This window comes from Pleurodeles waltl, chromosome 3_1 (assembly GCF_031143425.1).
Source record: "Pleurodeles waltl isolate 20211129_DDA chromosome 3_1, aPleWal1.hap1.20221129, whole genome shotgun sequence".
Taxonomy (NCBI): Eukaryota; Metazoa; Chordata; class Amphibia; order Caudata; family Salamandridae; genus Pleurodeles; species Pleurodeles waltl.
The window spans coordinates 14358025-14371214 of record NC_090440.1 but is presented as its reverse complement, the minus strand read 5'-3'; the positions used below and the strand labels follow the sequence as shown (position 1 = coordinate 14371214).

At 48.6% G+C, this 13190-nt stretch overlaps 1 protein-coding gene across 3 annotated transcripts in view; it reads left to right on the top strand.

The window, feature by feature from the left end:
* The window catches only part of F2 (coagulation factor II, thrombin), a 162204-nt gene extending 149432 nt beyond the window's left edge, over nucleotides 1–12772 (top strand). For all 3 annotated transcript variants that reach the window (XM_069221692.1, XM_069221694.1, XM_069221695.1), the window contains exons 13-14: nucleotides 8186–8256; nucleotides 12526–12772. In XM_069221692.1, the coding sequence (XP_069077793.1) occupies nucleotides 8186–8256; nucleotides 12526–12669 (215 nt within the window). In that variant the 3' untranslated portion in view covers nucleotides 12670–12772. The remainder of the gene's footprint in view (nucleotides 1–8185; nucleotides 8257–12525) is intronic.
* The last annotated feature ends 418 nt before the right edge of the window (nucleotides 12773–13190 follow it).

The window sequence follows — 13190 nt, the reverse complement described above, 5'->3', positions numbered from 1 at the left end:
GACTCAAACCAGAAAGTCCTGTAAGTCCGATTGGGCGAAATGACCTTCTTTGTGTACTTAATGCAAAAGCAAGGTGATGGATGAATGCTTGAATTATTCTCAGCCACCGGCAATTGCTCGGGCCGCACCCCAATCCATGTTTTTTTGCCCACCATGCCACCTCAGTTTGGACCCAGCCATATGCAAATCAGTCTTGGCCTTGCTCCTCATGAAAGCAGTCTAGTCCGACATGCCAGCTAAGGTCCTCTCTGGACCAGAACGCAACCAACCCAGGACTGGTTTCGCCATAGTTAAAGCTTTTCAGCCAGAAATAGCTTGTTTTCGCCCAGGACCCACGTCTGGGCATACCTGGCGCACTTAGAGCGACAAATGCAAAAACAACAATGTGATGGATGGAATGCTCGAATTAATCTAGGCCACTGGTAATTGCTCGGGTCACTTCCCAACCAATGGTTTTTTGCCTCCTCAGTTTCAGCGTTGTGGTACTGTGCTGCAAACAGAAGGCAAGCCAACTAACCCTTGGGTTCTCCTGCTTTGGCTGAGCTCCGGAGACGACGAGTGCATGAGCCAATGCAGCAGGCACAATCCCTTCTTCTTTGCTAGCCACCAGTCTCCGCACATTCACTGCACGCCAGTGCAGCCTCTCTTTGCTAGTTCCTTGGTGCAGCAAGGCAGCCCTTCTCTTTCAGTCCAGTCGTGATCTGCATTCTAGGTGCAAGGGGTGCCCTTTCTATGCTCAGAAAGTGCCCTCAGCCTAGATGCAGTCAGTAGCTGATGGGCTACTAGGTTTCCTCCCTTCTGATGACCACTTCCTGGGACGTGTGGCATCTGGCTATTCCAAGATGCATGATTCTGCCCACTCCCAATGTGGCAGAACCCTTTTATCATGTCAAGAGCTTCCTAGCACAAGCCAGAGGTGTTACTACCAAGGGGGCTACACGCCCCGAGAGACCGGTTTGGCAACTGGCTTCCACTTCTTTGTTCCTGGTGCTGGTCTGTCTGCCTAAGCAAGAGAGCACCGCTCTCCCTAGTGCCAACCATTACTCCTTTGAAGCTTGCCGTTCGAGCTAACACTTGTGTGGATTCCTGCAGGAAGGAGGTAACATCTCTCTATTCTCTTCTTTCCTGGAAGTCATTAGCAGATCTTCCCAGGAGGGCAGGAAGCTGTCTTGGGGGCAGGCTCCTTGTGCAACTGTTAAGGGCACTGGAGGCTAAATGCAACAAATTGAGAACTTTGTAAAAGTTGCACACTTCAACCTGTTACATTAATTTTGTCTTGACAATCTAGTGAGGCTTAATGTAAGGAGTTTTTGATACCTTGGAGTATCAATGTTTGTGGGACCGTTCAGGAGTTAGCATAGATGAGGGGTCAGCATGTAACCTGCACTCGCTGACAGGATGACCAAGTCTTTTTGCGTTTTTACTGCCAGAACATGTAAAATCCATGATCTGCCTATGAAATATGCTGCACTCTGCCATAGAGCAGGGTAGGTCTGTCATGGGGTGATTTACACTTATTGCAGATGGAGGCATAGTTTGCAGTTTAAAACTGCTCTCCCAGTCTGCACTGGTGGCTGGGAGACTCATTTTACCTATGTAACACCCTGGGTGGCACAACAAGTGGTGCAATCCCTGATGTGACTCTTACATGCCATGCATGCCATATACTAGAGACTTACAGTATGTTGGCTTATGCCAACTGGGTATAGCCAATGTAACATGCACGTTGGGGTCTTGGCACTGGCGATGAAGTCTGGTTAGCAGTCTCAGTGCAGTCAATAAACCAGCAATATCCGTCCAACAACTAAGAGGTAACCCCACAAAAAGAGGCGTTTCCTTACAGCAGCTGATATGGAAATGATGATGTCACCATTTGTATAGGGCGTGTCATGCAAACCGTAGGAAGCTGGCTCTGTATATACTATATCAAAGTGAGATATAGTGTGCACAGAGTACAGTGGAGCCCCAGAGGCTTAACAGAGTCTAAAGTAGATAATACTAATGCTCTCTTTTGTGGTAGTGTGGTCGAGAAGTTAGTGCTATCAGAGGGTAGTGCTAAGCATTTGTTGCACACACACACACACACAGTCAAGAAATGCAGCACACACTCAATGACTAACTCCAGGACAATCTTTTATGTATTAAAAAGATACTTTGTTACTTTATTTCTAGAACCAAAAAGAACTTTGTTGCAGGTAGGTGCAGTTTCAAGAATGTATCACTTTCTAGTATCAAATGCACTCTGTTTAGCATTCACAGATAAAACAGTTTTCAGGTAAGTATACTTTTCAATTTCAAAAGTAGACAGTGCAATTTTCAAAGAAAGCAGTGCAGTCCTAGGGGAGAAACAGTAGCTACACAGTTTAAAGGTAAGTGCTCAACTCACAATCCCAGTCTTCGGAGGTTAGAATGTCCACAGGGCAAGGTTCAAGAAAACACCACCAGCAACACGGACCCGGCCGGGTGCAGAGGTCAATGTTGGCGTTGGACTCCCAGTGGAAGCCAATGGAGACTGGGGATGCTTGGAAAGAAACAGCTTGCAGGTAAGTACCACAACTTCAGGGCACAGACCTGGGGGGTTTAGGTCAGCAACAGGGTGAGCCACAGGTAAGGACCAAACACACACCCTCAGCAGCACGAGGGCGGCTGGGTGCGGAGGTCAATGTTGATGTTGGGAGCCCAATGAAAACCAATGGAGACCTGGGGCGCTTGGAAAGAAACAGGTTGCAGGTAAGTACCATAACTTCAGGGCACAGACCTGGGGGGTTTAGGTCAGCAACAGGGGGTGGCCAAAGGGAAGGACCAAACACACCCGCAGTGGCACGGGGCGGCTGGGTGCAAGGTGCAAACACAGCGTTGGCCACCTCCTGCTCTTCAATGGAGGAACCCTCGGGGTCACAGAGATGCTGCAGGCTTGGTCCAGGGAGTTGGCTGAAGAAAACCAACAGCTGGACAGGAAAGTAGAGAGCCCACTGGATGTTGCTGGACCGTCGGTTGGCTTCACCAACACCAGGGGGTTGCTGGTGCAGGGGTACCTTTAGGCATCTGCAATCTTCACCAGAGCAGGTCATGGTCAGGGGGGTCCTCTGGATTTAGGCTGCAGGCGTTGTCGTGTTGGTCAGAAAGGGTCAACCCATGGAGGAATCAAGGTCGGAATTGTCTGGAGACCTTCTCTCTAGAAGCGGACGTCGCGGATATTAGCGTAGTCCTAGGTTGTATGTATTCCTATTTGGAAGGGTAACGTCAGTGGAATGTCAGTTGGAAATTACCGAGTGGAACAGCGAGGGGAGGGAAGAAGGGAATTTCCTTTTACGGACTAGGTGGTCTCACACACTATATAGTGTCATGCTTCATCATTTGACCACCTAGACCCACCCAGGTAGGACAGTGCCACCTGGGCGGACTCAACCTCACTGTTAAAGGAACAGGAGGGAGTGCGTAAATAAACTTGTTTCTGGAAAGGTCGGGATCCAGCTAATCTACTGAAAAACTAAAAACACCTAAGCAGACACCTGTGAAGAGCAACAAATTTAATGGTGGTGTCTGTCTGGTGTAGTTAAAAAGGGGGGTTGGGACACCTCTGTGAGGACAAGGACTCACAGGGTCACCTAACTAATTACTAGCCAACATGTTTCTGCCCTCAAAAGTGAGCCAATGAAGGTCTCGGGGCATTCGTCAGGGCCTAGGATCCCTAGTCGCTTTTGTCACAAGCGGTCCAAGGAGAGGACGAAGTAGGCGCACGGCGAGCGTCCCCTTTGATGTATGTGTGACTATAAGGGGACACTCCCCCTCCTGGATACCAGAGGCTAGCTGCCTCTAAGAAAAGGGCCGCCTCAAGGTAATTCCTTGGGTAATGTAGATCATTCTTTTTTCATTTTCTCACTCTTTGATTTCCCCATAGAGTATTTTCCTCCAACGTGAGACGTAGGGATCCTAGGCCCTGACGAATGCCCCGAGACCTTCATTGGCTCACTTTTGAGGGCAGAAACATGTTGGCTAGTAATTAGTTAGGTGACCCTGTGAGTCCTTGTCCTCACAGAGGTGTCCCAACCCCCCTTTTTAACTACACCAGACAGACACCACCATTAAATTTGTTGCTCTTCACAGGTGTCTGCTTAGGTGTTTTTAGTTTTTCAGTAGATTAGCTGGATCCCGACCTTTCCAGAAACAAGTTTATTTACGCACTCCCTCCTGTTCCTTTAACAGTGAGGTTGAGTCCGCCCAGGTGGCACTGTCCTACCTGGGTGGGTCTAGGTGGTCAAATGATGAAGCATGACACTATATAGTGTGTGAGACCACCTAGTCCGTAAAAGGAAATTCCCTTCTTCCCTCCCCTCGCTGTTCCACTCGGTAATTTCCAACTGACATTCCACTGACGTTACCCTTCCAAATAGGAATACATACAACCTAGGACTACGCTAATATCCGCGACGTCCGCTTCTAGAGAACCCCGTACTTTCGTGTGTACTTTGAATTATAGGGAGCTAAGTACGGAGTGTTCCTCCATAGTTATCCCCCCTCCTCCCTCTTCCTCTCTCCATGTGTAATGATGGAGACCTTCTCTGACTGGACTCGGGCCGTGGGCGTTGGGTGTAGAGTGGGCAGGACTCATGGATCCAGGAGGTTCTGGAGTCCTTCTTGGGGGTTTCTTTGTGGACAGGGCCAGTGTCCTCAGGAGTTCTTGGTCCTTGGGTAAGCAAGCAGTCTTCTGGGAGTTCGTAGAGGTTGCTGGTCCTGAAGGATGCATCACCTTTTTGTAGCAGAAGTCTTGAAGCTGCAGACAGGATGGTAGGGCTGGGGCTAAGTCAGTTGACGTCTGGAGTCTCCACTGCTGGTGCGGCTCTTCAGTCCTTCTCCTTTAGGTCACAAGGAATTTGAAGAGCAAGGTTCAGGGGTGCTCCTAAATAATAGATTTAGGGGCTTTCCAGGTGTCAGAGGGCATTAGCCAATGGCCACACCCTTCCTGTGCCCACTCCCTATGGGGAGGGGGGCACATACCTAACCCTTTTGGCTATCACCTGTAGGAAGCTGGCCCAGTGTGTGGTGGTCACCTATAGTGTCACACCTTATACTGGGTCCAGACATCCCTGATTAGACACTGTTACAGTGTCTAGACAGCCAGAATGCTCTAGGGTAGCTGTGGTGAGCAGCCAAGACTTTTTTAGAAGGCATGTGAAGCACTTGCAATGCCACAGTAGTCATACAGTAACCTATTGCACATGAAATGAACCACACAGTGTTGCAAAAATAAAGTTACTTTATTATAGGCACACCAAACAAGACTACCATTGGTATATCTCCCTCTGGAGGTATGAGCACACAAAATATACACTAATAAGTACTCAGGAAAAGTATATATTAGTTAGGGGCCTATGGGGCAGGGGCAATCCATATAATAAAAAAATGGAATGCGAAAGGGTGTCTCCCCACCAGAGTGTATGCAGTAGTTACCTAATGGCTGGGGAAGAGTGGAAACACAAAAGGTAAGTTCCCATTAAGATCCCCAGCAGCCGGGTGCAGAGACGTACGTTACTCAGTTGTCCCATAGGCTAACATGGGGATGTTGTGATTAGAGAAATGCAGAACCAGGACCAGACCGGTGGAACCCAGGGACGGATTCCAGGCAAATAGGACCTACAAAAGAAAGGGACAGAGTCCAGTCCATTCAGGAGTGTCCAGGTCGCACGAGGCAATGCCCACCCTTCTGTAGCTGAAGAGATGGGTCGACAGTGATGGATGAAGTCCAGCTTTGGGGTCCAGGAGCTGCAGAGGAGTCCCTGAAGTCACCTACGAGTTGTCCCTCGACCGTCAGTGATTGAAGATGGGTCAGTGGTCAGGAGAACCACCAACAAGTACAGGCAAATGCAAAATGAGCTATTAGAGGTTTTGCAGAGCTGTGGAGGACCAGCATGGTCCTGCGTACTCGACCCTTAGGTGGGAGTCTGAGCTGACCCACAGGATGGAGAGCCAGAAGAAGCAGTTGGAGCCCCCACAGGAAACCCACGGGCAGCAGAAACAGTAAGTCGCAGTGGGGCCTAGTCAGCATACCTGAATAGGAGTCTCACGTCGCTGGAACTGCAGAGAGTAGATTAACCTTGCAGAGGTGGAGTGCTGGGTGCCGAGGCTACTTGGAGCCTGAAGATCCCTCAGAGCCGGAGTCAACAAGCCTTGGTTGGTGCAACAGTTGCAGTGCAAAGGGGTTCTGTCCTAGTGGCAGAGACAAGGGCTCACCGTCTCCCATATGGGAAAGAAGGCAGCGAGGACCCAGGGGATCCCTCAGAACCACCACCTGTGTTTGAGAATCTTTGCAGATCTGACAGAGGATTCCACCAGTCGGACGCCGTTGCCTCAGGTGCCTGCGGTGCAGGGGAGGGACTCCTTCACAGCAGCAGGAGGGCAGAATCGTGTCTGGGGAGCAGCGCGGGCTGCCCGCATACCCTGAAGGACTGGTAGTAGCAGAATTGGGGGATCCTCTAAGGAACCCCCAGAATGCATGGGACCATGCCACCAATACTGGAATCAGTATTGGGGTATGAGTCCAACATGTTTGATACCAAACATGCCCAGGTTTGGAGTTACCATTAGTTAGCTGGACCACCAGTGGCCAGTACGTAGATAAAGTGGCTTCCCCACACTTAAGAAGTCCAGGGAATTGGAGCTAGAGTTTGCAGGGGCACCTCTCTCATGCAGGGGGCCCATACACAGGGACTTGCACCCTCCCCTTTGGGCTGAAAGGGCCTACCATAGGGGTGACTTACAGTGCCCTGGTGTAGTGACCAGCAGTGAAAGGGTGCATGCACCATTTCACGCAGGCTTCAAATGGCAGGCTTGCAGACAGTTTGCATGGGCTCCCCTGGGTGATATAATACATGCTGCAGCCCATGGGAGACTCCTGATGTACCAATGCCCTGGGTACCTATGTACCATCTACCAGGGACCTACAGGGGTACACCAGTATGCCAATTGTGGGGTGTATGAAGTACCAAACAACAAAATGTGGAGGAGAAAGCACAATCACTGGGGTTCTGATTAGCAGAATCCCAGACTAAGCAAACTGATATCAGGCAAAAAGTAGGGGTAACCATGCCAGAAAGAGGGTGCTTTCCTACATCACCCTCCAAAACAAAATGGAGGATTCTGCAGGAGGGGTTCATCTCAGCTCTGAGCACCCTAGGGGTGGTCCCAGCTGGCGTGGACACTTCTCATGGTGTTTACTAATTTCTCCGCTAGACCTGCCGCCAAAAGTGGGGCTCGGTCCAGGGGCGGGCATCTCCACTAGCTGGAGTGCCCCAGGGTAGCAGGTCAAAAGGCAGCACAAAGGATCTCACCCCATGGGGTCAGAAACTGGTATGGTAGTGGCAGGCTGGCATAGACCAGTCAGCCACACACTAGAGAGTTGGGTGACATTCAGGAGACATCTCTAACATGCCCTCTGTGTTACTTTTACAATAAATCCAACACTGGCATCAATGTGGGTTACTGAGCTGAGAAGTTTGATACCAAACTTCCCAGTATTCAGTGTAGCCACTATAGAACTGTGGAGTTCGCAATGACAGACTTCCAGCCCATGTACTCAATATGGCCACACTGCACTTACAATGTCTAAGAATGGACTTAGCTGCATGAGCAATATGCTCCTACAGTGTCTATGCCCTCACCTGTGGTACAGTGCACCCTGCCTTAGGGCTGTAAGTCCTGCTAGAGGGGTGACTTACCTATGCCACAAGCAGTGGTTTGTGGGCATAGCACCCAGGGAGAGATGCCATGTCTTTACCTTTTTCTCCACACCAGCACACACAATCTGCAGAGGCAGTGTGCATGTGTTTGGTGAGGGGTTCCTTAGGGTGGCATAATACATGCTGCAGCTCTTGGGGAGTCTTTCTGTCCACAGGGCCCTACCCTTTACAAGGGAATTAGCTGTGTGCCAGAGGTATGCCAATTGTGGACACAGTGGTACAGTTTACGGAATGAACACATATGCTGGGACCTGATTAGCAGGATTCCAGCATCAGCTATCAGGCAAAAAGTGTGTGTGGGGTGAGGGTAACCATGCCAAAAGGGGGCACTTTCCTACACAAAGTGCTCTGATGAATGAATAAAATAATGGATGGCTACATAAGTAAATGTTACAGGCTTGAATGAGGTTCAGGCTAGCTGTTGCTGACTTACTCTCGGTTCCTTACAGGTTACAATCCAGATGATCCGAACAGAGGAGATGCCTGTGAGGGGGACAGTGGCGGCCCGTTCGTAATGAAGGTAGGTGACCCATAAAATAGGACAGAGGCACTGCAGGGCCACTCGTGAAGGTGGTGCTTGTGGTACAGAGGGCTAGGTTTTTGTGACCCTACTTCTAGGATGGGTAGAGGCATCACAGAGTGGTGACTGCCTGAATGACAGGGGTGACCACTCTAGGAACTACGCTCTCTAACCACAGGGAGACCTATTGAAGTGGGGGGAGTATCATACGGACTCTCGTATCTCAAAGGGATTGCTAGATTAGGGGTGGCAGCACCCTTGCTTGTAGGTGCCTGACTCACTTCTACACCAATTGCCAACTGTGGGGTCAACCCTCCCTGCTCTCTATCAGCACCCCACCCAAACAGTAAAGGTGATTTCTGGCAGCCTAGCACATGGAATTTGAAAACCCCTCAGGGAAGTTGTGGTGAAATGAATCTTACCCTTGCCTCTCATCAAATAATTTCTTAAGCGTACTACTCACCCGGTAGGGTCTCACGGCTCGGAGGGGAGGGGGAGTTGTTACTGCTCGAAAAGCCATGTTTTTAGGTGCTTTCTGAAGGTTAGGAGGTCCTGGGTCTTGCGTAGGTTGGTGGGGAGGGAGTTCCAGGTCTTGGTGGCGAGGTGGGAGAAGGATCTGCCACCAGAGGTGGTGCGTTGGATGCGGGGGACTGTAGCGAAGGTGAGGTCGGCGGAGCTGGCGGGTTGGTATGTGGAAGTTTACTCGTTCGTTGAGGTAGGCCGGTCCAGTGTCGTGGAGGGCTTTGTGAGCGTGGACGAGGGCTTTGAAAATGGCAATAAGTCTCTTACAAACACACAGGCAAGAAAGGAGATGCAGGATAGTTTTCAATACATTTACTGAAAAGACTGCAATCAAACATGAATAGACAAAATTCCTTCCTAAGCATATTCTCTACCCTAGAGAGCTAGGCATGATAAACCCAATCTGCCCGTGCAGTGTCCATAAAAAGCATCCCCACCCTCGTTACCTTAGAACAAGGTTGTCCTCCTGTCTCCAAATCAGAATCCTTAAAGACACAAAGGCTGTGATTTGCAGCAAAACGGCGTGCAGTATAGAAGGAATATCCCGGCAGGGGTCTCCTCTAATGGCCTTGATCTCACAAGATGCTTTTATAAGGCACATGTTATTGTTCTTGCAAGAAGCCTGACGTCGGAATGTACCTAAACATTAGCTTGTGTGCGCAAACTTGTGTCTGCAATATTGAAACTCATATCTCCTGTGGGGAGGGGAATAAAACATGGCTACAACAAGTTACCATTTTAGAAACCAAAATGGCATAGGAAAGTCGAGGCTTCATGCTACAGCAGCTTCCATCGTTCAGAACCGCATAACGTCCATTAGAAAGTATGTGAAATACTGGACGAATTAAAGGGACGGGAGTACCCTTCAGACAGCATGCCAAGTTTGTGACCTCAGCATTGCAAAGGCCATGCAAGGACACCTGCTTACAAATCACAGAATGATTAACAGTAGTCTCACATTCGCTTTCGCTAAAAAGACCTCTGCTTTGCCGTTCAGAAATTTCAAATGAAAACACAACACCCACACTTCGTGAATATAACTGTCTCCTAGCCACTCGTATCTGCATACAACAAAATGTTTTAAATAGTTTGTGAAATGAAAGGTGGAAAGGGGCAGATTTATAACTGTGCATTAACCATACCGCTGATATTTTTGCTACAGTAAAAAGCAATTTCTTGAGCTTTTCAGTGTTAAGCATGATGTAACTAGCTTCTTTTTTAGCCATTATCTGTTGTTATTGCGACAAATTATAAGCTGCAGATAGTTCGCTGCTTTGTATGTGTTTCCAGGGCACGTGGCCATTTTTCTGAATCTGCACTGTCCAACCTAACTGCATAATGGAACGCAACTGGCTTTGCCCATGTTGTAAAAAGGACGTTATTCTGAATATCAATTGCAGATGACACAATATTATTTAAAGTGTAAATTCTGTTGGACAAAGTGTTCATGTCATTATCAACAACAGCTAGAGGCTTTTCCATATTTTCTTTATCTATCTTCCTTAAACGTGCACCAGCTTCCATTTGAGAAAGCTTCCAGATCTCATTTTATGTGGCATACAGAAAACGTTTTGAGTGTGGCTTCCTAGGACCTAACAAGAAATCTTGTAAGTCTATTTCCTCAGAAAGGAGACAAAAGTGTCCCCTTACAGCTGCTAAGGTGGAGAATCTAACCATTTTTAGCACAGTTTGCCCACACTGTGGGGGTTATTCCAACTTTGGAGGAGGTGGTAATCCGTCCCAAATGTGACGGATTTACCACCAGCCGTATTACGAGTTCCATAGGATATAATGGACTCGTAATACGGCTGGTGGTATATCCGTCACTTTACCGTCACTTTTGGGACGGATTACCACTTCCTCCAAAGTTGGAATAACCCCCTGTATGTACTGACAATATTAGAGTGCTGGCTCGAGACATAGTAAGGGTCTGGCCAGCTTGCCTTAAACTCCGCCCTTCCCCAACAAGGAATTAACAAAATGTGACTGGCAACCATTTGTGTCCTTTTTGCCACAATAACCATCCGCTGGGACTTGAGTGGAGAATCAAAGGTACCATTCTGAACCCAAGAAGTGAGCTAATCTTCAGTGACATTTAAAAACGTTTGCCAATTGTGAAATTTAGCTGGTGTAGGGATACTGGGCACATTACTTCCTTTTAGTTTTTCTAACCCCAAACAAGATGTTTGCTGGACAGTTTCACTTAAAAATATAATTTGCAAAGGAAGAAAGCATACTTTAAACACACCTTCCCTACTCTATATCTGCCAATCCTTTGTTCCCCATACACTCTTCACATCAATAGTGTTTTTCTAATACTCGTAGCCTTCAACAGCAATCGTGAAACAAAGGAACTCCTGTACCCAAGCAGAGCTAAATGAACCCACAACAGGACTGTGACTCCGTCATGGCCTTGAAGGTGTCAAAGTGTAAGCGGAGCGGAGGGGGACCCTGCCATAAGGCAGTGTGCATAGCATGAAGGCAGGGAATCTGCCCTAGGACAGTGTGCAACATACAAAGGCAAGGAGTCTGCACTAGGACTGTGTGCATCATAGTAAACCGGTGAATCTGTTCTTGGACAGCGTGCATCATAGTAAAGTGGGGAGTCTGTCCAACGACAAAGTGCATCACACTAATGCAGGGAGTCTGCCCTAGGACAATGTGCATCAAAGTAAAGCGGGGAGTCTGTCCTAGGACAAAGAGCATCACACTAAAGCAGGGAGTCTGCTCAGGACATTGTGCATCATAGTAAAGTGGGGAGTTTGCCTTGTGGCACAGAAATCATCATAGTAAAGCAGGCAGCCTGTCCTGGCCACAGAGCAGGAGTCTGCCCTGGAACACGGAGTGCATCATGGTAAAGAGAGGAGTCTGCCCTAGGACAGTGTACTTCGTAGTAAATCAGGGGGTCTGTCCTGTTAGTGTGCATAATGGTAAAGAGAGGAGTCTGCCCAAAGGACAGTGTACTTCATAGTAAATCAGGGGGTCTGTCCTGTCACAGTGTGCATGATGGTAAAGAGGGGAGTCTGCCCTAGGACAGTGTACTTCATAGTAAATCAGGGGGTCTGTCCTGTCACAGTGTGCATAATGGTAAAGAGGGGAGTCTGTCCTTGGACAGTGTGCATCATGGTAAACTAGGAAGACTGCATTGTGGTAAAGCAATGTGCACCACGGTAAAGAGAGTGGTCTGCCATAGGATAGTGTGCATCATGGTAAATCAGGGACTTTGCCCTGTGACACAGAGTAAAAAGGGGTGTCTGCCCTTGGATAGCATGCCATTGGTCAGTAAACCCCATATGCTGCATATGGGCAATAGGTCATCTCGGCTGCAATGAGTTAGTTGTTGAAGGAGTTGAGAAACACATAATTGAACTGACTTGGGGACTGATTTAGATATCGGGGACGGGTTCCTCTCTTACAGCGATGACTGATTTCCCATCCACCAAAATATAAATCCCATAGAATATAATGAGATTTAGGTTTTGGCAGACGGGATATCCGTCACCGTTGTGACAGAGTAACTTGTCCACAAAGTTCTAAATAAGGCCCTTAGATTGATTTGGGCTATATTGAAAAATCCAGACACTTCTAGAAGAAGTGCTATCTCTGGAGAGGTCTCACCGTGGGAAACTGCTCCCCGGACCTTGCATTAGGGGTCGATTCTTCTCTGGGTTTGGTGTTTTCTCTAGAAGTTGGTCTCCGACAGGATGAGACAGGTTAATGACTGTTGTCTCTCTTCATCCCGTCCAGAGTCCAGACGATAAACGCTGGTACCAGGTCGGCATCGTCTCCTGGGGCGAGGGCTGTGACCGGGATGGCAAGTATGGATTCTACACCCACCTGCACCGCATGCGCCAGTGGATGATGAAGACCATAGAGAAGTGCGGGAGCTAGGAGGGAATGCTGCGGACCTTCGCGCATCCGGAGAAAGAAGCAAAACTTACTAGAAATGTCTGAAAAATACAAGTCAATAAAAGACTCATTCTTGGGGAAGGGCTTGCTGTCTCCTGCCTTTTGTTTTATGTTGCATCACAGGAGCACCAGCCAGAAGGCTGCATTGGTGAGAAGAACAAGTAACTTACCTTTGGTAACGCCTTACATGATAGAGACTTCTAGCCACAGATCCCATACCTTAGAATATCCCCAGGCGTCAGACAGATCCAGAAAATCTTGAGCAGTACCCGCTGCTTGCCGGTAGATGGAGTTGAGCGGCTCTGCGTATGTGCCGGTTGTGACGTGCCTATCTAGGGGCCACCCCAACGTGCTGACATCCATTTATTTCATGACTATTTCGGTGCCAGAAGCATGGAGCCATGTCAGAAAGCTGATCTACCAGTGTGCAGATACTAAGGGCCTACAAGGAGCACCTTAGGTGGGAAAAGTCCAGTTTGCAGAGCAGGGAGGATCGGTAAAGA